The sequence below is a fragment of the Ranitomeya variabilis genome, chromosome 1 (assembly GCF_051348905.1).
Source record: "Ranitomeya variabilis isolate aRanVar5 chromosome 1, aRanVar5.hap1, whole genome shotgun sequence".
Classification (NCBI taxonomy): domain Eukaryota; kingdom Metazoa; phylum Chordata; class Amphibia; order Anura; family Dendrobatidae; genus Ranitomeya; species Ranitomeya variabilis.
Genome location: NC_135232.1, coordinates 95,556,438 through 95,583,807, shown reverse-complemented (window position 1 = coordinate 95,583,807; position 27,370 = coordinate 95,556,438). Strand labels below are relative to the sequence as shown.

General features: G+C 44.6%; 1 protein-coding gene across 4 annotated transcripts in view; it reads right to left on the bottom strand.

Annotated features, from left to right (window-relative positions):
• NLN (neurolysin) overlaps positions 1-21,940 on the bottom strand; it is a 94,135-nt gene extending 72,195 nt beyond the window's left edge. The window contains exons 1-8 of one of the 4 annotated variants that reach the window (XM_077286329.1): positions 21,910-21,940; positions 20,336-20,595; positions 15,288-15,436; positions 14,329-14,436; positions 13,253-13,355; positions 11,446-11,606; positions 10,364-10,499; positions 1,183-1,549 (exon numbers count right to left, since the gene is read on the bottom strand). In XM_077286329.1, coding sequence (XP_077142444.1) covers positions 1,183-1,549; positions 10,364-10,499; positions 11,446-11,606; positions 13,253-13,355; positions 14,329-14,436; positions 15,288-15,436; positions 20,336-20,558 — 1,247 coding nt within the window. In that variant the 5' untranslated portion in view covers positions 20,559-20,595; positions 21,910-21,940. Of the gene's footprint in view, positions 1-1,182; positions 1,550-10,363; positions 10,500-11,445; positions 11,607-13,252; positions 13,356-14,328; positions 14,437-15,287; positions 15,437-20,335; positions 20,596-21,611; positions 21,832-21,909 lie in introns of those variants that run through there. The other 3 variants (XM_077286306.1, XM_077286314.1, XM_077286321.1) reach the window with 3 other exon arrangements.
• Positions 21,941-27,370: the final 5,430 nt, after the last annotated feature.

Sequence of the window (27,370 nt, the reverse complement as noted above, 5' to 3'; positions counted from 1 at the left end):
CAAGAGAAAATAGGAAACAAACTTTGTTGGGCAACTTCTCCTGAGTACGCCGATACCTCATATATGGGGGAAATCTACTGTTTGGGCGCACGGCAGGGCTCGGAAGGGAAGGAGCGCTGTTTGACTTTTTGAATACAAAATTGTCTAGAACAGAGAGTGAACGACATGTCGCATTTGCAGAGCCTCTGATGTGCCTAAACAACGGAAACCCCCCCACAAGTGACTCCATTTTGGAAACTACACTCCTCAAGGATTTTATCCAGGGGAATAGTGAACATTTTGAACTCACAAGTACAACACAGAATTTGATACCATTAGGTTGTCATATTGAATATGTCATCATTATTGTTGCGCAAGTGCTCGCTACTCCAGTTTGCATCGGGGATCTGCGATACTAGGTGCATACCAGAGCACCCGATGCAAACTCGAGTAGCGAGCACTGGTGGCGCTCAACACTAGCCATCATATAGTCTTTTTTTTACTTTTGAAAAAACCCAATTCTAACTCAAACACTAACCCCAACCCAACCCTAACCGCAATGAATGGAAAAAAATATAATTTATAATTTTTATCTAACCAAGAGGATTACTAAGGGGGATTTGATCTACTATTTTTTTGCTTTTGATCACTGTGATAGACCCTATCACAGTGATAAAAAAGAACCAATAGACAGAATTCCCTATTGTTGCCGGGTACTGGCCAGAAAATCTCAGCGGACGCACTAAGCATGCGCCCACCATTTTTTCCCAGGAAGATGAAGCGGTGGGCAGGGGGACGGAGCAGGAAGGACTGGGGATGGCGGAGGTATCAGGGGTGCTTGGGGTAGTCCGTCAGATCATATCAGAGGAGAGAGAAATTAATTTTAAATCTGACTTTTTTTTTTTTTTTCTTAAATGCGATAGGGGACTGTAAAAACCAGCCCTTATGTTCTCGATGGTCTCAGCTACCCTCGGTAGCTGAAACCCTGGAGTTTTTCCGACACTGGGGGGGCGCTATACCCTTATTTCTCAGCGCCGTTAAAAAGCAGCGCTGAGGAATAAGTACCCTTAACTGCCGCTGTTAAAAGGCGTATCTGCAGTAATTAAGGGGTTAAAAGACCCAAGGATGCAGCCATGAAGAGAGCAGCACGGGGAAGTTCAGAGGCTTTTAGATACAACCTTCAAAATAAGGTATATAATTTACCTTGGGAATAAGTCCAGGTAAAATTGCCCCAGAAGGTCTCCTGTTGCACTGTCATACACGGCGTACAGGGTCACACTTTCGTGCCACACATGAGGATTCTCCACACGCTCAAATCGAAGTCCGAGCAGCTCTTGGTAAATGCACAGAAGATTTTTTGTGACCGTCTCCATAGGGAAATACTCCTGCAGTTTCTCCTGGTCTACAGAGTACTTTGTCTCCACGATGCGGGTGAGGTAGTAGTGCAGGTCCCAAGCGTTGATTTTACCATCAAACTTGACGGCTCGGTCTTCACAGTCTTTGTTTTTCATTTGCAAAATAAGCAACTTTTCTTCTTCGCCTAAAGGTTTTACCTTGGTTTTCAGACTATCTATAAAGATACATACATGAAAGAGCTTTAAAGAAAGTTTGTTTGCTCAATTCATCAATAACGATGACCTTTCCTTAAAAAGGGGTTGTTACCTTTCAGTAAATGAATGTTCCAGCACTGTGCTTGCCTCCTTCAGGTCCAGTTGCGAGTCTCCACCAATGTGCCTGGTTTTTGGCCTTGGCACGGAAGTCAATCAGTGAGCTCGGTGGCTCTGGCAGTGTAGATGGAACAACCCCTTCAAAGGCACAGACTTCACAGATTGAGACAGAGACTCACCAGTAGACCCAGCAAAGGCCAATACAGCACGGTATATTTCTTTATATTAACCTGCAGCCAGGGATATTTATTTACTGGAAGGGATCAACCCCTTTAAAAGCCTCCAAACACCTTAGACTGATGTTTAGCCCAACAGCTCTCTCTCCACTATATACGTAAACGTATAGATACAGTGACTTACGAAAATATTCACCCATCTCGACTTTATTTTGCTACATTACAATTTGTGTTTAAATATTTTTGTAATCCGATTTGTGCGTTATGCATCAGCACTAAACCGGTGTTTACGTACCGGTAATAGGATTTTACGGAGCCACGACAGCACCCCTACGAGAGAGGGGATCCGCCCACCTTCCGGACAGGAACCTACAGGATTTAAAGAGGCGGTCCCCCTCATCACTCCAGTTTGTGTTTCAGAGTATAAGGGACACCGCCATTGAGTTAGTACATAAACATATATACTTAAACATTACTAAATACCATCACCTTCTAAAGAGTGATTTTTTAAAAGGCACACTTTTCCCAAAGGGTGCAGAAACCAGTGATCAACTACGGGGGGAAATGTGTGGGTGCTGTCGTGGCTCCGTAAAATCCTATTACCGGTACGTAAACACCGGTTTTCCTATCGCCACGACAGCACCCCTACGAGAGATTTTCAAAGATCAATCACCTGGGAGGGACTACAGCACTAAGTACTGAACGGCCAAAAACTAAATTGGCCTCTGATGATAGGTCAAGACGGTAATGTCTATAAAAGGTGGAAGGAGATGACCACGTTGCCGCCTTACATATTACGTCTATGGAGATGTCCGCTCTTTCCGCCCAGGATGAGGCCATGGCTCGAGTGGAGTGGGCCCTGATGCCATCTGGTGGTGTCTGGCCTCTAGCCGTATAAGCAAGATATATGGCATCTCTTATCCATCTGGCGATAGACGTCTTAGTTACAGTCGCCCCCTTCCTTAGATTCTGAAAGGAAACAAACAGAGCCCTACTCTGCCTCCATGGTTCTGTTTTGTGTAGGTATTCTAATAAAGCTCTTCTAACATCCAACATGTGATATTTCTGCTCATCTGCTGAATTCGGATTGTCACAGAAAGATGGTAAAACTATTTCTTGACTTCTATGAAATTTAGAAGCTACTTTTGGTAGGTATGCGGGGTCCGGTTTTAATACTACCCTATCTTGAAAGACCATTAAATAAGGAGGATCAATTGACAATGCTTGTAAATCACTCACTCTCCTAGCAGAGGTCAGGGCTACCAGGAAGGCTGTTTTTAAAGTTAAATTTTTTATGGAGACAGAATCTAATGGCTCAAAGGGGGGTTCTGTTAAGGCGTCTAAAACCAAATTTAAATCCCATGGGGGTAATCTAGGAATATACACTGGGTTACTGCGTTCAGTGGCCCTAATAAATCGGGAAACCCATCTATTTCCCGCCACATCGTTGTTATATAACGCCCCTAAAGCTGAAATTTGGACTCTAAGGGTATTTACTGCCAAGCCCAATTCTCGGCCCTTCTGTAAAAACTCCAGAATAGCCGGAATTGGAACCTTGCCCGAAAAGGGTTTTTGGTAGAAGGCAAGGAACTTTTTCCAAGTCTTAGCATAGATCTTGGTAGTAATCTCTTTCCGACTATTTAAAAGGGTAGCTATCAGCGCCTCTGAAAACCCTCTTCTCCTCAATAACTCCCTCTCAAATTCCACGCCGTCAGATGCAGGGATTCCACATTGGGGTAACGGAATGGACCCTGAGAAAGAAGCTCCGGAGTGACTGGCAATACCCAGGGATCGGTCACAGACATTGTCCTGAGTAACGAGAACCATGCCCTCCTGGGCCAAAAGGGGGCAATCAGGATCACTCTCGCCCTCTCCTCCCTGATCTTCCTGAGTACTATAGGGATCAGACACATTGGGGGGAACGCATAAGCCAGAGGGAAATCCCAGTGTATTTGAAGGGAGTCTATTATACAGGGCTTGTCCGCCACCCGAAGAGAAGCAAACCTGTTGGTCTGTCTGTTCTTTCTCGTTGCAAATAGGTCTAGAACGGGCAATCCCCATAGGTCTACTATCCATTTGAACACCCGTCGACTTAGAACCCATTCTCCCTGATGCAGAGAATGACGGCTGAGGTAATCTGCCTCTGTGTTGAGCTCTCCTTGAATGTGAACGGCTGACAGAGAGCGAAAGTGGGTTTCGGCTATGTTGAATATGTCTGTGGTGGTGTTCATTAGAGATCTTGACCTTGTACCTCCTTGATGGTTGAGATACGCTACTACTGTTGTGTTGTCTGATTGGACTCTTACATGTGAATCCTGCAGAGATGGTAGCAACCTGAGAAGGGCCTTTTTTACTGCCATCAGCTCTTTCCAATTCGAGGACTCTTGGGCCTCTAAGAGAGACCATTGCCCTTGAGTCCAAACATCTCCTATATGAGCTCCCCATCCTATTGGACTGGCATCGGTTGTAACCACGTTGTCTGGAACTATACTCCAGCGTACTCCTTTTCCTAAATGTCGCTTGTTTAACCACCATCTCAGACTGTGTAGAGTGGCGGCGGACAGCCTGAGTCTTTCGCTTAATTGCCCTTGAAGACTGCTCTCTGCATTCAAGACCTGGGCCTGCAACACCCGAGTGTGGAATTGAGCCCACTGAATGGCTGGTATGCAAGACGTTAGGGATCCCAGAAGGGACATAGCGTCTCTCAAAGTCAGATCTGTTTTTTTTGTTACCGTACTGACTTTGTGCACAATCCTCTGCTTTTTCTCTTCCGGAAGGAAACATAGTTGCTCTTCCGAATTTAGCAGAATAGCTAGGAAAGTCTGAGTCATTGATGGTTCCAATCTTGATTTTTCCATATTGACTATCCAACCCAAGTCCTGTAAGGAAGATATTACATGATTTAGGCGACAACCACACTGAAAAAACGAATTTCCCACTACCAGGAAGTCATCCAAGTAGGGTACAATTAACGTATCATGTTCTCTGACATAGGCCATTACTTCCGCCATGACCTTAGTAAACACCCTCGGTGCCATAGATAGACCAAACGGCATTGCAGTAAACTGAAAGTGTCTGACCTGGTCGTTTAAGCGCACCGCCATTCTGAGGAATTGTTGATGATCCTGGTGAATGGGCAGATGGTAATACGCATCTTTTAAATCCAGGACTGTCATATAACATCTGGGAAAAAGAAGTTTAGTTGCCGTTTTAATAGATTCCATTTTAAAGGCATGATATTGTAGATGTTTGTTCAATCTCCGTAAATTTATGATGGTTCGAAAGGATCCATCTGGTTTGGAGATTAAAAATAAAGGGGAATAGAACCCTTTCCCCTGCTGATGTTTTGGAACCTCCACTATAACTTCCTTCCGTATTAACGTTTGGACCTCTTTCTCAAGGGCCTTTTGTTGATGTAAGGAATCGGGGGCAGTCAAGATATAAAAATCAGAAGGTTTTTCCCGGAACTCTAATTTTAACCCTGACTTAATTATACCTAAAACCCAATTGCTTGCAGTTATTTTAGCCCACCGAGCATAGAAATATTTTAACCTGCCCCCTACTGGAAGATTTTTATTAGCGATAATTTCTTCTTCTTCTTGAGGAAGATGATCAGGCATTAAAGTCCAAACCTTTCTTTTTTGGGTCTGTTGGTTCCCAGTCTCGGTTGTGGTAAGGTCTTCGGTATTGGAAGCGTCTTCTGAAGGTATTCCTAAAGGTAGGATTGAAAGTTTTAGGAAAACCTTTCTTCCTATCCTCAGCTTTAGCTAGGATGTCATCCAATACCGGGCCAAACAGGTACTCACCCCTACATGGAATCGTACACAGTTTAGCTCTCGCCTGGGCATCCCCTTTCCAGGTCTTAAGCCATAGGGCTCGGCGAGCAGCATTTGAGAGACCTGCCGATCTCGCTGCTAATTTTAAGGAATCCACCGATGCATCCGCTAAATACGCCACACCATCCCGTATTTGCGAAAGGGAGTTCAGCATCTTGTCTCTGGGCACCTTGGATTTCAGCTGTTCCTCCAGCTGGGATATCCATACCATAACGGATCTAGCCGTACCTGTGCTAGAGATGGCAGGTTTGAACGCCCCCGCAGATGACTCCCATACTTTTTTCAAAAACATGTCCGCCTTCCTATCCGACGGATCTTTTAGAAGGCCCACATCCTCCAGCGGCAAAGTACCGGCTTTAGACGTAGAAGCCACCGCTGTGTCCACTTTCGGGACTTTTATCCATTCTGCCAGATCACTGTCTTCAAAGGGATACCTCCTTTTTGGCTGATGACGGCAGGAAACCCTTATCCTGCTTATCCCATTCCCGTTTTATAAGGGTCTTAACTGTATCCACAACCGGGAATGCTTTACGACCCCTCTGGCACAAGCCCGCAAACATTATGTCCTGTGCGGACCTTGGTTCCTTGTTCTCTGTAACACCCATGGTAGCTCGGACTCCTTTAACTAACGTGTCCATGTTATCCACCGAGAAACAAGGCCTTCCCTCTTCATCTGAGGAGGATGGAGATGAGGAGCGGGAACATTCACCTTCTTGCAGGGACAGACTAGATCCTGGAGATATGTCCCTGCCCGACCTTCCCTGGCGGCTGCTTTTAAGGGAATAGCTTATTTCCTCCCTGATGACCGCTCTAAGGTCTGATGACCGGAGGGGAGCTTCCTCTTCTAAGGTCTGACATATGCAAGCCTGACAAAGCCTTTTGGTATAACTGTCAGGCATTGGAGTCGTGCATAGAGCACATTGCTTGTGCTTAGATTTAGTTGTTTTTTTTCCCCTAAAACAAAGCACAAATAACAGACCATATCAGCATCAGGAGTTTTGTTAACACTCACCATAAGGCTGACTTTGTGAATACCGATTCTGAAGGAGTGGGATTCAATTGTGACGCTGGGGCGCTCGCACATTGCCCCCGTACCACGCTGCTGCTGCTTCTCCTTGAGCGGCCGCTACCGTTTTTACTGCGCTGCTCCGTTCCCTCTCCATGAGGGTGCTCGGCGTCCCCGACTGAGGACATAGCTGCACGCATCGTTCCAAAGGCGGCGCTCTTTTACAACGCTGCAGCGCTCCTCCCCCGGCTTACCCCGGAAGTGTAAGAACTACTTCCGGGTTCACCAGCGCCGGTGTGCACCGCGCTCAACTGCGGACCAGGATGGCACTGCCCGACTCCTGGGATGCGATCCACTTGGCCAGACGAGGGGGGGGTCTGCAAGCAGAACACCCCCGACGCTGCTTCCGAGCCCCCGATTCTGCCGTTCCTTAAAGACACCGCGCAGAGGCATGGAGGCCCGGGTAAGACTGCCTGCAGGCTCCCGCCGTCCGGACAGGAACCCAAACTGGAGTGATGAGGGGGACCGCCCCTTTAAATCCTGTAGGTTCCTGTCCGGAAGGTGGGCGGATCCCCTCTCTCGTAGGGGTGCTGTCGTGGCGATAGGAAAATACCATATTTTTCGCTTTGTAAGACGCTCGCCAAATTTTGAGGAGAAAAATAGGAAAAAAACTTTTAATAAATTGGTGGTGCTTCTTATAATTCATGCGTCTTATTGCTTACCGGGGGTGGTGGCTGCGGTGAAGCGGGGACCCAGAATCGCTGCTGGAGGAGGCAGGAGTGGAGCGTTGCTGCAGGCTGGGATGAGGGGGTGTGCAGGTGTCCTGTGCTGTGGGGGGCTCCTGTGCTGCAGGGGTGTCTCCGGTGATGCTGACGTCTCCGGTGCTGCGGGGGGCCGTGCAGACATTGGTGCCAAGATCTCTATCTGCGCATGCTCCACCTCCCGGTGGCCATTTTCCCGAAGTCCGTCCAACAGGAAAGCATGGACGAACTGCTGGGGGGCTTTGGCCTTTCACAAAATGTCGGCAGAGCACCCCGCAGCACCGGAAACGCCAGCATCACTCTGGGCAGCGGCGGACACCCCCTCATCCCAGCCTGCAACGGTACCGGTAAGCGGTATATCCGCTTTGTAAGACGCACCCCCATTTCTCCCCCAAACTTGAGGGCAAAAAAGTACGTCTTACAAAGCGAAAAATACGGTAGTCTAAGTTGGTGAAGTGAAGTGATAAAAATATAGGCATAAATTAAATGGGATCAAATAACTAAAAATTGGCATGTGCATATGTATCCACCCCTTTTGCTATGAAACTCCTAAAAATTTCTGTACCAAGTAATTACCTTTGTAAGTCACATTCTTAGTGAAAGGAAGTCCACTTGTGTGCAATCTAAGTGTCATGTGGTCTGTCAGTATACACACACTTATTCTGAAAGGCCACAGAGGCTGCAACACCATTAAGCAAGAGGCGCCACTAACCAAACAACACCATGAAGACCAAAAAGATCTCCAAAAAGTCAGGGACAAAGTTATTGTCACGACTCTGTTGTCAGATTACCCGGGGCCAGGGGCTCCTTCCCTGTCCCTCACGTTAGGCTCACTCTAGCTATCTCTGCCACCTGGATTACTTCTGATGGTGAAGACGCCGGGGCCACGTACCTTGCTGTGTGCCTGAATTAGCCCTATATCTGTCCACCTACCCAACCCAAAGAAGTGGGGAATAATAGTGTATGAATATACACAAACCAGACAAACAAGGAAGGACATATAGGGATAAAGGAAAAATACCAATCATACAAATATGAACTTACACATAACAGAGGGGAACACTGGGGAGAAAAATCTAGGCAATGAGTAACCCCCAGTATTTTTTATTGACAGGATAGGAGAGGAAGAGGACAGACAAAAAACTCCAAAAAACAGTCACAGAACAATACTCCAAATGCATCAACAACAGTCTCCTCCAATAAACACAATATGAGAGCACAAGACTTAACACTGGCAATCCAGATTGCCAGAAGGAGTATATATATATAGCAGAGGGGAGAGGCCATAAGTGCACAGCTGAGATCATCCGAGCAAGGAAGCTTCAGAGACTCTAAGCTAAATAGTTTAAGCTGTGCACTGCAGGCCGATACCTGCACCGTTTAGAAGCACGTCTCCATAATATTAATCAATGCAGGAGTACATGAAATCAGACGCTTTGGTCTTCTGACCCTTCTGTTGCGTTAAACCCGTGACAGTTGTTAAGAATAACAGGTCAGGGTTGGGTTATAAAAAAAAAAAAAAAAAAAAGAGAGACCAAAGTTAACCCTGGAGGAGCTGCAGAGTTCCCAAGCAGAGACTGGAGTATAAGCCATACACTCCATAGAGGTGGCCTTTATGGAAGAGTGGGCAGAAAAAAGCCTTTACTTACACATAACTAAGTCTCGCTTTGAGTTTGCCAAAAGACATGTGGGAGAGTCCCCAAATGTATGGAGGAAGGTGCTGTGGTCAGATGAGACCAAAATTGAACTTTTTGGCCACCAAGGTAAATGCTATGTCTGGCGCCAAACCAAGACAGGTAATTAGCCCAAGAACACCATTCCCACAGTGAAACATGGAGGTAGAAGCATCATGCGGTGGGGATGTTTCTCAGCAGAATGGACAGGAAAAACAGTTTAAGTGGAGGGGAAGATGGATGGTGCAACATACAGGGATATTCTTGAGCAAAACCTATTTCAATCTGTCAAGGATTTGAGACTGGGACAGAGGTTCACCTTCCAACAAGACAATGACCCAGAGCATACTGCTAAAGCAACACAAGTAGAATATAGAGAAATGTGTAAATGTTTTGGAGTGGCCTTGTCAAAGCCCAGACCAAAGCTCAATTGAGAATCTGTGGTCAGACTTGAAGATTGCTGTTCATCGAGGAAAACATCTAACTTCAAGGAGCTGGAGCAATTTTTCCCTGAGGAATGGAAAAAAAATCTCAGTGGAAAGCGCATGGAGACTTCTCCAAAGCAACTTGCAGCTGTAATTGCCGCTAAAGGAAGCTCTACAAAGTACTGGCTTTTGGGGTTGAATAATTATGCACACTGAAGTCTTCAGTTATTTTGTCCTATTTGTTGTTTGTTTCACAATAAAAAGAAAACCAAATGTTCACAGACGTGGGCACGTTCTTTACATGAACTGTTGCAAACCCGCAAAGAAAAAAAAAAAAAAACAGTGAAATTCCAGGTTCTGAGAGAGCAAAACACAAAAAATGACATGGAGGTGAATACTTTTGCAAGCCACTGTATATGCTTTCATACTGGAGAGCAGAGAAAGCCACGACCACACAATTCTTCTCTCCTAAATACCAAGTGTCATGCACTGAAAATTAAATTCCCGCACATAAACAAGAGAGTCGGGAGTATTCCACATATATTAAACTATCACCAGAACACACTGATATTGGTGGGTTTGGCTGACTTTAATCAAATATATAAGGGGCCTTTAGAGTAGGTTGTAAATAGATTGGGGGTCCGACACCTGGTACCCACACCGAGCTTTTTGCAGCTCCAGCAGAGGTTGGATGTAAACAATGTACAGAACAGAACATGACTGTTCTTCCACACGGTTCAAAAAACAGCACAGAACTTCTTGCCTATATTTATATTTCCTGTACATTTGTTAAAATTATATACAGCCAAGGTTCTAGAAAATCACATACCCACAACTCACCTAGAAAGCCAGATACATTGCTCGTGTTTTTAGCAGTGTTCAATTCAAGTACAAAATCGGCATGTGTCCGGTATCCCAGAAGCTCGGACAGTTTAGACCGCAGGGTAATCAGTTCTTCAAGTATTTTAGTGTTCTCCTAAAAGAAAGAAAACTTCACAGCATAAAATGTTGTATACAAAACATCTGAACACTTAGTAAACAGTTTCTTACTCTAGTTTTTTTTTTTTTAATGCTTCCACTATGTAAAGTTAAAGCCATAAGTTTGCATACCTCTTAGTCGTACTAATATCAACTAAGGTCCCCATTCATCAAAGCAATTTTGCTCTTACGACTTTTGGCATTTCATACCAAAATGAGCGGAGCTGGGGCAGGACAAGGGTTTGATGCCACAGCTCATCTAATTAGTCTTATTCATGATGAGCTATGGTGTTTATCACCAGAAGTCTTACTCCAGTCATTGACTGGAGGAACATTTGAAGCAAGGTGCATGGAAGAATATGCAGATCCATATTATACACTATTACAATATCCATATGACAAATATTCATTTTTAGATCTGTAATATGAAAGACAATGATGCACTTTGTCCTACTTCTCAAGAACTGAAGTGGAAAAGGTGTGGAAACTAGGTAATCTATATAGAAGAGCAGAGGGAGGGCTGTGCAGCACTACAGAGAAGCAGGGTGCTGCTAGGAAACCCAATTTTAGCAGATAAAGGATTGCCCATTCAGTTCTCTACATGCACAGAGGGACAAAAGAAGATGTAAAAAAAAAAAAAAAAAAAAAACACAAAAAGATTGAAAAGAAAGCTTATGTCAGGCTTGGTCTGTATATTAAGAATAAAAATGCTGATACTGTGCTTTGTTAATTGTGGGAATAACACTTTAAAGAGAACCTGACAGTCAACCTAAACCACCACCATGACTGGATTGTACTGTCAAGATGGATTATGGAGCGATTCTGACGTTGATTTTGAGAGTAAATATGCCAGCCTCACCTGGTCTAAGAAATCAATTAAATTATGTGTGCAATACTACTATGATTACGATATGTACATGATGGCTAAGACACATTGTACTCACTTCCATACACCTACTGTTGAAAGCAGCTTCCAATTTCCTCCTAGTTTCGGGAACCGAGCAGTTCTTAACAATAGGAAAATAATGTGGATACTGGAGAGTTACTTTGTAATTGTTGCCGCCTGTTTTTTCTAGGCTGTCAATGAAGTCAGTAGGAAGACCCTCTGCAAAATAACCCAGGGCACAGACCAATGTTAGTGAATTTGTAGATTGTTACAAATATAATGCTAACCGCGTGGAGATGACTAATGTTTGCCCATACAAGTTCTGCAAATAACGGCATATAATTTTCATGCCAGTCTTGATGAGGGGGCATGCTGGAGGCAGAGGCGCTTGATTCAATAAGAGGCTCTTGCCTCTCAATGAATCAAAAGCATCTGACAAGTGGCGTACGCTGCACCGCAAATCTTACTCCAGTTACTGACTAGAGTAAGATTTCTGGCATAAGGAACGCCGCAGCTCGTCACGCCTCGCTGCACCTATTTTGTTGGAGCTTGGCAAAACTGGCGCAAAAACGACAAGTCGCTATATTTTTGTGCAACTCAATGGTTGTGAAAAAACGTTGTGACTTTTGAAAAGGATCACAACAGAATTCTGGGGCAATCATTTTGATGAATCGGTGGCCCTAGTATCAAGGAAAAGATCAGATCCATGTCTGAAAAAGAAGGTAAACTCGTCCCACAGCTTTAAATTTGCAAAGGTCCTTTTTCATTTTTTTATTTTTTTTTTACTTATCATTGAGGGCAAACACAGAAGCTGACCTTTGTGCCCTAGTGCTTGGCCTGGGACTGCACAGAGTTGTTTGTTTTTTTAAAGCAATGCCCATTATGATCACATTCAAGAACAGAACTTTGATGTGGTCATTATTCAGCTGACAGAGTTCAGAAAAAGACAGATAAAAGAGTTACAAATTCCCCATCGGAATGAGCTCTCTGAAGGCTTCTTAGTTAACTTGCTCGGCAGTCAGCAATGTGCAGCGAAACAAAGCAGGGGAAAGCTAATTAGTTACACCCAATTGCAAACATTTTTTAGCCTAAAAGTATCAGCATTTAAGTTAATAAAAAAAACAAAAAAAACCTTGTGCCTCAGTAAAGAATATCCTTTAACTCACCCCAGTGCTTGTTTCACAGTTACACTGCTCAATACTGCTATGTAATGTCTACCATGCTACTGCTGCTTCTGAGGATGCTACGTCAAGAAAGAACCATAAGAGTCCTTCATATTTGTGTGTACTGGGTATGGGAGACATTGTAGCAGCTAGTCTCTACCCACTAGCTCAGAGAGAAATAAAACTTGTGCAAATGCAGGATACAAGTCATACATTCCTGTGTTTTGGGAGCGGTATGCTCCTGAAGACTGACAGTTAAGACCAACAGTATGGTTGTGCCACTGGCTGGAAACGTGCCCTCTCGGGTGCTGTTAACCTTTGCCTTTACATTATTGGAGTGGCACTAAATTTGGCCAGATCGAGCGCTCCAGTGATCAGGCCTGATTTAGATAAGCGCTTACAAACTATTAAAAAAAAGCATAAACACCGAGCATGCTCGACCACTACTGCTAGAGGAAGAATTTTTTTTTTTCCTTTAAATCTGATGGAGCGACGACCAAGTCATGGCACAAAAAAATAAGACCTTCCCTAGGATCATTAAAACAGTCTACAGTTTTTCTAGAAACAGCACCATTTTTATGGTGTACTGGTAAATATCCAGGTCTTGCTGCACAGATCATCAGCAGTGGATGATTATAAAATTCAGAGTTACACACAATTAATACTGTAAATACAGTAAGGCTGCTGAAGTAACAGACGTACCGAGGTCCGCTTTAGTGAAAAGGAGACACGTGTTGTCCTCTGTCAGATTTGTGTTGAAGTCAATACTTAGCTCACTGATCTTTTTTTTCATGCTTTTTATCTCCTAGGTAAAATAAACAACAAAAAAAATACTTTAAAAATTCAAGAAAGGTATAATTGATAGATTCCCCCAAATTCTACATAGAAAATTCACCCCACTTACGGTATGTCCATATCCTCTTACTCACTATATGCAATGAGGAAGGAAGATGGAAAGTCAGACAGTTCCAACAGCCCACAAAATTAGCAGATACCAACATACGGTAAGTAGAAAAAAAAAAAAAAAATGATTTATATATATATTTATATATATATATATATCTTTGTAAGGATAATACTTTAAAGAAGGCATCACTGAAACATATCCTACAAGAGCCACTAGGTGGCACAGGTGATCTCTATATTGTAAGCTGCATGTAAGGGCCCATTCAGAGGTCAATGATATTTTTGTATGAGAACATCGGTCTGACTCATCAGTGGTCATTCAATGTGCAATTTCTAACTTTAGAATTTGGTCTAAGATTCACCAGTTTTTCTCTGATAAGAATAAAAAAAAAAGTTTCTCCAGATTATCCCCCATCTACCAGTGCATGATAAACAGACAGCACATATATGGCCTCCGAGTGCCGCTCGATTTTTTCATGCATCCATAGACTTGCATGGGCGACTTTGATCTGACACTTGGATCAATATTGGACATTTCTCCACGATTTTGCACAGACCACTCAGTCTGCTAAAAAAAAAAAAACCTGGACATGTGAAAAGTCCCGTAACTCATCATAGGACCGTGTGCTATCTGTGAAAAACGCAGATAACGCCAGTAGGAGAAAAACTTAGGTCTGAATGAGGCCCAACATATTTAGTAGGAGGCAGTCTTGTTCAACAGCAGGAGAACCTTCACCTTGGTGAACGTCAAACCCATGATCTGGTTGCCATCCATAAATGTATTTTATGCTCAGCAACGACAGAAAAAAAAACAAAAACGAAAAGCCCAGATTTTTCACGTGCAGAAAACACACATTTCTGGTAATACTCACACTCTGTACTTCTGGAGGAAGATGGAGTCCACTGCGTCTTCCAAGCTGAACTGACTTCTCCAAGTATCGTCTCACCTCCGGCTGCAGCTCTTCCGGGTCTTGTGTTTTCTAGAAACAATATATACATGCTGCTGTATGGTCACCGACAGTATACACCTGTCCCTACAGGGGTTTATGGTGATCTAAGGTCAGGTTAGACGCAACGAGTAGTAGGCTGGGGTCCAGGTCTTCTGGATATGAGGACCTTGTGAGAAACTGAAGATGTTTTTAGCTCATTCATGTCTTGTTAATGGGGTTGTTTCAACATCAATTGTTAAAATTAGCAAAATGCTTGTAGAATCAATCAACTTTGCAAGCATAATCTTAATATAAATCCTCTTTGTTCTCACCCACGGAGGGATTAGTAAGTGTTTAGGTCTAGGTTGCAGGCCATGTTCTGCTAAATGGAGCACTGCAAGCAGTGACCGGATGACTGCAGCACATGATGTGGCCTGCATTAGCGGTCCTGCGCGCCGGTACAGATAAGGAGCGAGACGTCCGTCCAGCACACAGGAAGCCGAGAGGTTGGGGAGCGGCGCACGCCCAAAGAGGACGCATGAGAATGATCCTTAAAGGCAAGGTATGCGGAACATTACGGTTAGGGATACACAGCGGCTCATCTGACAGCGTCTCTCAGACAAGACATGAACAAAAACAATCGTGCAACGTTCTGCGACTGGACTGTAAGGGAACAGGAAAATCACACGCTGGTGGCAAGTCCGCAGCCGTACCCAACTAGCACTGCAAGTCTATGGCAGCAAAGCTACATTCGTCTTACAACATGAACACCACCAGTGATTGCAGTGCAGCGCTTACAAGCCGTTTGCTATGGAGCTTGTAAGCTCTGCTCTGAAGGTGGCTGAATCACAGGATCCGTCTAGCTTCTTCGCTTTTGCAAGGAGTGTGGATACTTTACTCACGTGAAAATGGAGAATTCTTCTAAATATGTCTTCTCTCATATTCATTTCAACATCAAAATCAGACAGCCTTTTATCGGCCTGCGTGCTGGCCATCCGCACCTCCCTGCGAGGGGACACGTGCTGGGGGAAATCTAACAAGCTTCGCTCCACTGTTGAGAGACCATAATGAAAGTTACGGTTAGTGGGACTGTGGCTGTGACGTGCCAACGGACAACAGCAACTAAGGAAGACATTTATCACATGATGCCAGGAACCCAGCGCCAGGGACAGAGCCGAGTGCGGAGGAGTGGTGTCAGTCTGGGAGGAGAGTATAGTTTTGGGGGGGTCCTTATTTCTTACACCACCCTGGAATCATTCAGCTTCATTTTTTAAAGCAGAAAAAACATAAATGTTTCAACGTCATTCTGTGCGGACAGACTTCCTTTAAGGCTATTATGACATGTTTTGCATTTGCTGCAGATTTTTTTTGCAGAGGGAACTTTCTGCATCTGTCCCATTCATGTGAAACTACCCCATTCCGATTTTTAGTTTCCAAAAATTTCTGCAACAAAATCTGTCGCTTAGGAACTGATTCTTGAAAGGGGTTTCCTGGCTTCGTAAAACTCATCTCCAGCAGCACATTTTCTTTTTAAAGCAAAAGAGCTTTACTCACCCTCCCCAGGTCCAGAGTCAATTCTGTGCTGCTGACATTACATTGACAGCATAGAAGCCAGTAACTCCGCTCATGCTCTGCCCGAGTCTGACGGTATGAGCTGCAGAGCTCATTGATTAGCTGCAGACAATAGAAGACTGTAAAAAATGCAGACGAGACTCAGCACTGGACCAGGGGAGGGTGAGTAAAGTTCATAAAATATATTATATATATATCTACTGCTCAAAAAAATAAAGGGAACACTTAAACAACAGAATATAACTCCAAGTAAATCAAACTTCAAATTATTGGCAATTATCAAGACACCCTCAATAAAGGAGTGGTTCTGCAGGTGGGGACCACAGACCACATCTCAGTACCAATGCTTTCTGGCTGATGTTTTGATCACTTTTGAATGTTGGCTGTGCTTTCACACTCCTGGTAGCATGAGACAGACGCTACAACCCACACAAGTGGCTCAGGTAGTGCAGTTCATCCAGGATCATTAATGCGAGCTGTGGCAAGAAGGTTTGCTGTGTCAGCGTAGTGTCCAGAGGCAGGAGGCGCTACCAGGAGACAGGGACAGTACACCAGGAGACATGGAGGGGGCTGTAGGAGGGCAACAACCCAGCAGCAGGACCGCTACCTCAGCCTTTGTGCAAGGAGGAACAGGAGGAGCACTGCCAGAGCCCTGCAAAATGACCTCCAGCAGGCCACAAATGTGCATGTGTTGGCACAATGGGTTAGAAACCGACTCCATGAGGATGGTCTGAGTGCCCAACGTCCACAGAGGGGGTTGTGCTCACAGCCCAACTGCGTGCAGGGCAATTGGCATTTGCCACAGAACACCAGGATTGGCAAATTCACCACTGGTACCTGTGCTCTTCACAGATGAAAGCAGGTTCACACTGAGCACATGTGACAGAGTCTGGAGACGCCGTGGAGATCAATCTGCCGCCGGCAATATCCTTCAGCATGACCGGTTTGGCAGTGGGTCAGTAATGTTGTTGGGGTGGCATTTCTTTGGAGGGCCGCACAGCTCTCCATGGGCTCGTCAAAGGTAGCCTGACTGCCATTAGCAGGGCCGGCGTTTGGGGCAGGCAGACCAGGCATCTGCCTGGGGCCCCACCTACAAAGGGGGCCCCCTGCGTCTGCAGCCCCTTTATCAAGTGCCCAGAGGGTGTACAGCAGTGAATAATGCTGTGCATTCCTGTTTTTCGGAATGTCTCTCCCAAACCCCCTTGAGACCCCTCAGTGCAGTGATTTACTGACTGTGGTCCCAGAGCTCTGTGCTGATTGCTGTAGGATCAGGTGTCACAGTGACATACAGCAGTGATCAGCATAGGCTCTGACCACAGTTACCAAATCACTGCTTGTAATCTGTCAGGGCGACCTCCTGTCACTACTGTCTGGATGACAAGACAGAAATATTGTCTGCTGAATCAGGGTATTATATAGAAATAAATGAATTCCCACGTGAAATAGTAAGGGTAAACTATACACACAGTACAGGTGAGCATAGGAATCAGCGGTTTTGGTGCAATTTTTTTTGCAGCCAAAGCCTACTCTCTTGGCAGTAAGAACACCGCTTTCAAAACACCCATTTTTTAGGGTATGTGCAGACGATCTGGAAATGGCAGCCCTTTGGATGCAGTGGACGTGTGCTGTGTCCAATGTGCTGCCATCTATTGAACACAGGTGATTCTGCGTGTGTTCATTGAACCGTGCGGAATCACCGCAGCCTATACATTGTAGGGGTGAGATTTCTCTTGTGGAGACAACTTTCTGCAGTACATGTTTAATAAAGTTAGTTTTATTCACCAAAAACGCAGTAAAAAACAACATTGCGACATTTGCAACTTTTTTTTTTAACTTTTTCATTGCTTTCTACGGGTGAAAAAAATTGCCGAAAGAAGTGACACGTCGCAGATTTAAAAAACGCTGCAGTTGTGAAATTCAGTCAGGAGAAAATAAAAGGGTGTGCAGGAGATTTCTGAAAATCTCAGCTTTGCTTGTGCTGTAAAATGCTGTAAACTTATTTGCAGAAGAAAAAGCTGCAAAAATCCTGCATATGAACATGGTGAAAAGCTGCTTTTCAAAGTGCCAGCAAAACATAGGAGAGTTCCGAAATCTACTGCAGGCGCTTTTCTGACTGGATTTCAGAACTGTAGCGCTTTTTAAATCTGCAGGGTGTCACTTTCAGTGCGTTTTCACCCGTAGAAAGCAATGACAGAATAAAAAAGCTGTAGATATTGCAACAGCATTTTTCGCTGCAATTTTTTAAGTGGTTTTGGTGAACTAAACTATTAGGTCTCGTTCACATGTTCAGTATTTCACATCAGTATTTGTAACTCAGAAACAGCAGTGGAATAACGAGAAACACGTCACCACTTCTGTATTTATCACCCTCCTGGTTTTGGCTTACACATACTGATGTGAAATACTGACCAAATACTGAACATGTGAATGAGGCCTTAAATACTGTAGACAAAGCAAACATCCTCACTCCAAAAATAGCTGAAAAAGTGGGAAGATTAAGAACACCACAAAGCAAGCTGAAAAATGGGTTTTCAACGCAACATTTTTACTGCCAATAGAAAAGGTTTTGGCAACTGAAAAAAATGCTGCATGTGAACGTAGTCTTACTCTGAAATGCTATGGCTATCGGTGCTGTTACATAGGACTGCAGGTGACATCTACATTATCTGTTCTCAGAGTTATCACTGCTATCTCTGGTGTTACATAGGACTGCAGGTGACATCTACTACATTATCTGTTCTCAGAGTTATCACTGTGATATCTGTGGTGTTACATAGGACTGCAGGTGACATCTAATACATTATCTGTACTCAGTCAAAAAAATGGCCCAAAAAGTAACATTACAACACGTTTATTTGAAAGTTCCACTTGCATAAAAGCACATACATATCGCATATGGAGAAAACATCATAAAAAGTGAAATTGTGACTATGTCCATAGGTGCAACATACACCAGGTTCACAGATCGGGACACAAATGCAGTAATAGTATAAGTTATGTGTTGCGGCAATGGATAACAATAAACTCCATATATGTATAGAGGATTACATCTAATGCATGGCAACCAAAGTAAATATTACCAGCTTGTAATGGTACTAGCCGTATTACCATACATACAAAAGTGCCTTACAACACACAAAACGTAAAAATATATAAGAATTAATTACCCCTGAGGAAGCGGTTATACATAGACGCGAAACGCGCGTTGGGGTACACATCCAGGATCCAGACGGGCTCACTTGAATACTAATGGATAATTAATTCTTATATATATACATATATATATAATCGTCTAAGGGGCACTTCCTTCTGTTTGTCTGTCACGGAAATCCCGCGTTGCTGACTGCTCCTTGCATAGGCAGCATCAATAGTAAAAAGTTGGTCACACAGGGTTAATAGCAGAGTTTTAATTCTTTTTTTTAACAGGGATATGGTGCCCACATTGCTATATACTACGTGGGCTGTGTTATATACTATGTGGGCTGTGTTATATACTACGTCTCTGTGCTATATACTATGTGGCTGTGCAAGACATTACGTGGCTGGGCAATATACTACGTGTCTGTGCTATATACTACGTGGGCTGTGTTATATGCTACTTGACGGTGCTATATTTCTCTGCTGTATCTGTGCATCAAGAATCGTGGTATGTGTTAAGGAGGGGGGCCCACTGAGACTCTTTCGCCCGGGGCCCTCAAAAACATGGAGCCGGCCCTGGCTTCACTGATTGGTCGCGCCTGGCCGGCCGAATCCTGTGTATAAATTGCACTATTCTGAAAACTTCATACATATTCTAGAATACCCGATGCGTTAGAATCAGGCCACCATCTAGTGTAATGAATAAAGATTTGCAACTTGAATATTTCATTCAGTGATATCTAGGATGTGGTATTTTAGTGTTTCCTTTACTTTTTTGAGCAGTGTGTGTGTGTGTGTGTGTGTGTGTGTGTGTGTGTGTGTGTGTGTGTGTGTGTGTGTGTGTGTGTGTGTGTGTGTGTGTGTATTACCCCTTATAAACCCCCTCGAGTTCTCACTGATGCCCTCAGCTCACTATAAAGGGCTTTTCTGCGAATATTAAAAGTTCTATGCAGACTAGAGATTACTACAAAGCAAAGAATAAGGTAATTATTACTTACCTGCGGCTCCTATGGTCTCTTCCGCGACCAGCATGGATGATATCCTGAACACCTGACCAGATGGGCTGCAGGGTCCGGTGCATGGTGGTCGGGATATCAACATTTCCAGATTCAGCAGAGACCACTGATATAGCCGTGGGGGGTTTCAAGGACAAATATGGTTTCTTTCTTGTAAGCAGATTCTGACCCTCCAGAAAATGTTAAAAATTAGTGGAAACCCCCTTTAACGTGATGACCATTACCTGCGTATTCCAGCTCCAGGTTGGCTAACACTTTGACAGTGTTTTCATATGTGACTTTCTCAAGCTCCAGTGCAGCGACTGCATCATACACGCTCTTAGTCCTTGTGATAAGTTCCTCAGTCCTGCTGTGAATATCCTCCGGGGACAAGTCCCACCGCAGAAGATTCTTATCGGCCACCAGACTAGAAGCCATTCTCATGGATTTGGGCATTTCTGAGCCCATTGTCACTTTACATAGGAATCTCCTGCTCTGTAACCTGCTGTGGAGAATGGAATAATATTGTAGTGCGCAAATGGCAAATAATACAATAAATCACACAATAAACGGCCAACTTATAAGTGGAATAAAACAGGGCCAAGTTGAGACAATCCGGGTCGGGACCAGTCCGTGCATCGTGGTCTGTACTGTCACACAAACTGGACAGTGACGGAGCCACAGAGTAAGGCCTCATTCACATACAGGAAAAACTAACCAATTATTCTGATTGTGGTCCGAGCGTCATTAGTGTTTTTCATACGTGTGGAAATAATAATTTAATAAAAAAATTGATTGTTTTTTTTCGTTTCAAAAACGCAATGTGTGAACACACCCTTTCAGTGTTTTACACCCATTCCATTGAATGGGGGGGGGGGAAATGCATAAAAAAAGCATTCAAAACACAGCAAAAAACAAACAAACACTTTTTATGCAGTGTTTTCCTGCCTACAGACACATTCTTGATACAGACATACTTGCAAACACACCTGCCCAAAATATTGGGTCTTTATATAAACCTGAAGTATTTATCAACTAAAGTATAAAAAATGATGACGTTTATAATTGTTCTTCAGTGACCAGAGAAACTACAAGATCTAAATACACTGAGCCAGAGACCGTGTGACAACCAACATCGGTCAGTATATACAATAAATGTCAGCACTACATTCCAGGTACTACAAGTCCCAGCATGCAATAAGATATCACAAGATGCCCCAGGTATGTAGAAAGTCCCAGCACACAATAAGAGCTAATCACTCGATGCCCCAGGTATGTAGTACTACAAGTCCCAGCACACACTAAGATATTATCACTAGATGCCCCATGTATGTAGTACTACAAGTCCCAGCACACAATAAGAGCTCATCACTAGATGCCCCCAGGTGTGTAGTACTAGAAGTCCCAGCACACACTAAGATATTACCACTAGATGCCCCATGTATGTAGTACTACAAGTCCCAGCACACAATAAGCTATCCCTGGCTAGCCACGCATAGTACTACAAGTCCCAGCATGCACCTGCCATAAAGCGCGGCTGGCCAGTCCGGGCTGACACGTCGGTACCTGCAGGCGCACACACACAGCCGTGCTACATACATGGCCGGGTCAGCGTGCACTCCCAGCCATGGCTACCGACCACATGTCAAGGACGTGCCGGCAGCCATATTTCTTACGGGCAAGTTTCCCTAGTAACCGGCGCAAACAACACCCGCGGCTTCGGCGCAGTGTTCTGCTCTTCACAACAGAGTCCACATTCAAGAAGCCTGAGCTTTATGCTCCGCAAGCAAAGGCTGAGACACAACCGAGAGCTGCTCACACTGCGCTCACACGCAACCCGAGGGCTTCTTGCCCACAGCTGACATGGCCGCAGTAGAACAGTACTGGGCGGAGCTTACCTGCCATTCATTTTACGTAGTAGTATAGCGCGCCCCTAGTGGTACCTGACAATATAGCAGGAAACTGATGGAATAGAAGAATGATGAATGGAGACGAGGCCGGTTCTGACCTTGAAAAATGGAATGTTCGAGAAAATAACAACACAATACTAACATAGAAGACTACACTTTACAGATCAGGGAGTGCATGTACAAGCAGTACCAGACATTACAGCATCTAATGCTACAGCTCAAACAGGAAGGTGCACACATCTGTGAGGAAATAAGAGTGCACAAAGGGTGAAGCATGCTTGAATGGTATGGTCCAGCATCAGTGTAATGGGGTGAGGGCTGAAATATTGCACTGAGCCCAGAGTGTCCAGATATAAAGGCTGACGAGCATGGAGGGTGTGCGAACCAGTGATAGAAAGGACCAGAGTCTGATAGAAATGAAGTAAAGTGATGTGAGAGGCCTGCTAGCATCTATAGATAATAGATCTACTCTCCAAGCCATTTTTTAGCCAAATATATTACGATGCGTTTATTTGCATCTATAGGCAGATTGCAGATTGTGAAGTTAGCCACTCAAAATTACATTGTATAAAGAAGAAAGGCTGAGTCAGTGCTCGTTTATAATAATCTTTATTTTTATATAGCGCTAACATATTCCGCAGCGCTTTACAGTTTGCACACATTATCATCACTGTCCCCATTGGGGCTCACAATCTAAATTCCCTATCAGTATGTCTTTGGAATGTGGGAGGAAACCGGAGTACCCGGAGGAAACCCACGCAAACACGGGGAGAATATACAAACTCTTTGCAGATGTTGTCCTTGCTGGGGTTTGAACCCTGGACTCCAGCGCTGCAAGGCTGCTGTTCTAACCACTGCGCCCGCCCAAAGTTTATCAGAAAAAGTGAACAATTTTTTATTTCAACCAATAAATCACACAAGAATTTTTTTTATATAAAAAGGTCCTAAAAAAGCGACATATAGAGCAATGTTTATGAAGAAATATAAATTCTGGGTCAGTGACAAAAATTCAATTGATGAGTGCCAATCACAATGCACAGGCACCGCAGGTAAATAGTAGGTAAGGTTACTGCTATAGACATAGTGTCAATATGGGGCAATGGGTTGGTTATGCTCAGGGGAAGCTGGGGATCAGAGTAAATATCTCAAAGGTACTAATAGTTACCAACAAATGTCACAAAAGAAACCCCTATAGCGCCACATCTGGCTACCATCCTTCTCCAAATGCCAGAGATGTAAGCAGTAACTAAGGCTACTTTCACACTAGCGTTAACTGCAATACGTCGCAAATGCGTCGTTTTGCCGAAAATACGCATCCAGCAAAAGTTCTTGCTGGATACGTTTTTTCGTCATAGACTAACATTAGCGACGCATTTGCGACGCATTGCCAAACGTCGCGTCCGTTTTGCGACGCTTGGGCGTGTGGTAGTGGACCGTCGGGAGAAAAAAACGTTACATGTAACGTTTTTTGCTCCCGACGGTCCGCTTTTTCCGACCGCGCATGCGCGGCCGGAACTCCGCCCCCACCTCCCCGCACTTCCCCGCACCTCACAATGGGGCAGCGGATGCGTGGGAAAAATGCATCCGCTGCCCCCGTTGTGCGGCGGAGACCACGCTAGCGTCGCTGTGCGTCGGGTTGTTCCCGACGCTAGTGTGAAAGTAGCCTTACAAAGAAATGATTAAGCACTATTACCCGTCATGGTGCCGAGCAGGTGATCCGGGACTCACTCCCCGACGTACGTTTCGGTACAGATCTCCTTCCTCAGGGGGCGTGGCTTAGGGTAAGTATCCCTGTATTTATGTCCATCCTCTCTGATCATCTGATCAGGAGGCACCAGTTAGGATGCCGCCCACCGCTGCACACCAACGTCACCGGCCCGGGCCAGGTCTGACAAGGGGGGAAACATAGTTATATGGCCGCAACGTCTGTATGAAAAGGAGGCATTTAGGCAGCTAAGAGATAAAATATACCTTCGCTTTGACCGTAACCCTCTGACAGCCTTCTCCACAGAATTAGAAATGATCTTACATCAGGCCTTTGATAAGGGAATTATCCCTAAAAAAGTCCTGGAGCGGTTGCTAACCAAGTACCCCAGGGTTCCAACAATATATTTTATACCAAAAATCCACAAGGATCCACTCGATCCACCGGGCCGGCCCATCGTGTCCGGCATTGGAGGGCTATGCGAATCCATGCCCTCCTATGCTCGGGACACGATGGACGTCCTGGCTAGGATTGATGCTATGGCCTTGGATCAGGACATGTTACTTGTAACAGCTGACATTGAGTCGCTGTATACATGCATCCGACACCATGATGGATTAGAGGCTTGTCGTTTCTTTCTCTCTAATAGTAACTGGGATGGCCCTATGTGTGACCTTATACTGGAGTTACTTCAATATATTTTGACCCACAACTTTTTTGTTTTCAAAATTTTTTTTTATTTGCACTGCGATGGGGGTGGCCTGTGCACCCTCTTTTGTTAACCTCTTCCTGGGTTTTTGGGAGAGGGGAATTTTTTGGCGGGAGGGCGCCCAAGCCGCGGACCATGTGCAGTGCTGGTTACGGTACATAGACGATCTCTTTATTATTTGGCAGGGTAGTGAACAGCAACTACAGTGTTTTATGGATGGTTTAAATTCCAATATATTTAACATCAGATTGACATACAAGTACAGCAGGACCGAGGTGGACTTTCTGGACATCAAAATTCTGGTTGATAGGCATCTATAACTGCAGACGGATGTTTACCGAAAGCCCACCTCTGTCAATTCACTATTACACGCAGGATCTAGTCATCCTAATACCACCATTAGGGCCATCCCAGTGGGCCAATTTTTGAGGATAAGGCGAATTTGTTCATCAGAAGAGGGATTTGAACGACAAGCCGCAGATTTGAGGAATAGATTTCGGATGCGTGGGTACAGCAACAAATGTATTAGGAGGGGCTATATGCGGGCAAAAAGGAGTAGTCGTGCCGCACTTCTGCATTCCCCGACAAGGACCAAAAAAGAACAGGCTCAGATTAGATTTATATCAACATTTAATGGCAGTGGATGCAAATGAAGGAATGTCTTCAGCGCCACTGGAATGTCTTGCAGACTGATCCGGTTCTGGCAGGTTGTCTATCTGAATATCCTTTGATGACGGCAAGAAGGAGCCAAAATTTGGCTGATATTCTTGTTCACAGCCACTATGTTCCAACAACCAAAAATTTCTTCAACTCCCGCGGCCCTCCACAGGGATGTTTCCCATGTGGGAAATGTATGGCCTGTAAAAATATTTTGCGAACCACCACTTTTACCTCGGCTGATGGTGCCAGGGATTTCTCCATTAAACAACATATTACGTGTGCTACTGCACAGGTGATATATTATGCAACATGCGGTTGTCCTAAAATATATGTCAGCTTAACAACACGCCAATTAAGGACACGTACACGGGAGCATGTACGAGATATCCTGGCAGCGGCCACAGCTACAGACCTGACCGTGTTAAAGACAATACCAAGGCATTACAAACTATTTCACCAAAGTAACCCCAAATCACTCATGGTTAGAGGTATACAACATATCCAGTGCGGTATCCGAGGTGGCGATATTAGGCGCCTGCTTGCCCAAAAGGAGTGCAGATGGATTACCATCTTGGGGACCATGTCTCCTAGTGGACTCAATGAGTCGCAAGGTTTTGCCTCATATCTATAGAATAATTGATGCTGTTTCCCTCTGCCTCCTTGTGTCCTTGCTGCCTTCCTGTCACTTGATTTTAACGGCGATTTTTATCTTGTTCTGTCTTTTTTAGTTTTAAAGTGACTAATTCTATTTACTTATGATATCTACGTGACTCCAAGTGGTATCCTCCAGATGGATAAAAATCTTCCTTACCCCCGTATTTCTATGGACATTACAAAGTCTGTTGCAATGTTAAAGAATTGGTGGGCCATGGTCCTTGTCTGGACTGAACAAATGGACTTTATTATATTTTAAAGTGTTGGTGGTCTTTGTTTCCCCCTTCGTTTGCACATTTATGCTTCAGTGCATGTAACTATGTAACTGGATTTATAAGCTATAGTATTTACTTAGTATTAAACATGCGTTGTATTTTTCTTGCGATCTACATGAATGTATGTTTTGTCTATGCGACAGCCACTCTGCACTAGTAATGTACCTTTACCTTCCGAAATCGGGGTTTGCCCTCATGTGCGTGCGCTGCGGTCTCTCTGTCCGCCCCCCGGGGCGTACCGTCGCCGCCTCCTGTGTGCTTGGTTGCGTGTTGATGGCTAGGCGCCGGCCGCCCCACGTGACCTGGCCTGGGCTGGTGATGTCAGTGTGCAGCGGTGGGCGGCTTTGCATTTCCTATTCCCATACTACCTCTGTATCCCATCTTCTATGTTGGTGCACCTCAAGCCTTTGTCCTAGGACCCCTACTCCCCTTCTTCTATATCTTTGGCCTCGGACGACTCATAAGTCCCCATAACTTCCGTTATGCTGAATGGGTCAATGTAACGCTGGTGGTTATGGACCAATTGCGCCACTGCCCGGACTTACCCTGGAAGGGCGTGACTAGGTGTCTACCGAGTCTTCACTAGAGCCTCTGGTGGTGAGGATAGGCTGGGCTGCTGGTAGTCGCCAGATACCATTCCAGGGCTGTCCCTGGGACTTCAGCAACTGACCGGAGGGTTAGAGGCAAGAGTACAAGGTACAGGAGAGCAAAGACATTGTCTGAGGTCGGCACAGGCAGCTGTCTAAAGATCCTTGGGCAGCATGGTGGCGCAGTGGTTAGCACTGCAGCCTTGCAGCACTGGAGTCCTGGGTTCTAATCTGACCCAGGACAACATCTGCAAAGAGTTTGTATGTTCTCTCTGTGTTTGCGTGGGTTTCCTCTGGGTTCTCCGGTTTCCTCCCACATTCCAAAGACATACTGATAGGGAATTTAGATTGTGAGCCCCATTGGGGACAGCGATGATAATGTGTGAAAACTGTAAAGCGCTGCAGAATATGTTAGCGCTATATAAAGATTATTATTATTAACAGCGCCACGTGAGTCCTGGTTTAATAGTGTTTATTGTATTTCCCAAAAGTCAGGTCTGTTGTGGATTACACACACTATGCTATCCGGAATCTGTACACATGCATTAAGAGGTACTTCATCCAAAAATATCACCTGTCCATTGAATAAATGTTAGATTAGTTAAGATCTGACAACTTGTACTGATTTTTTAAACATGGACATGTGAATGAGGCCAGGGCCGGACTGGGACTCAAATTCAGCCCTGGCATTTGAAGTTACACAGGCCCACTTGTCACATGGTGACTGTATAATGTCTTTGTACACTTGTAGGTTACAAGAAGTGAGGGGAGTGTAACACG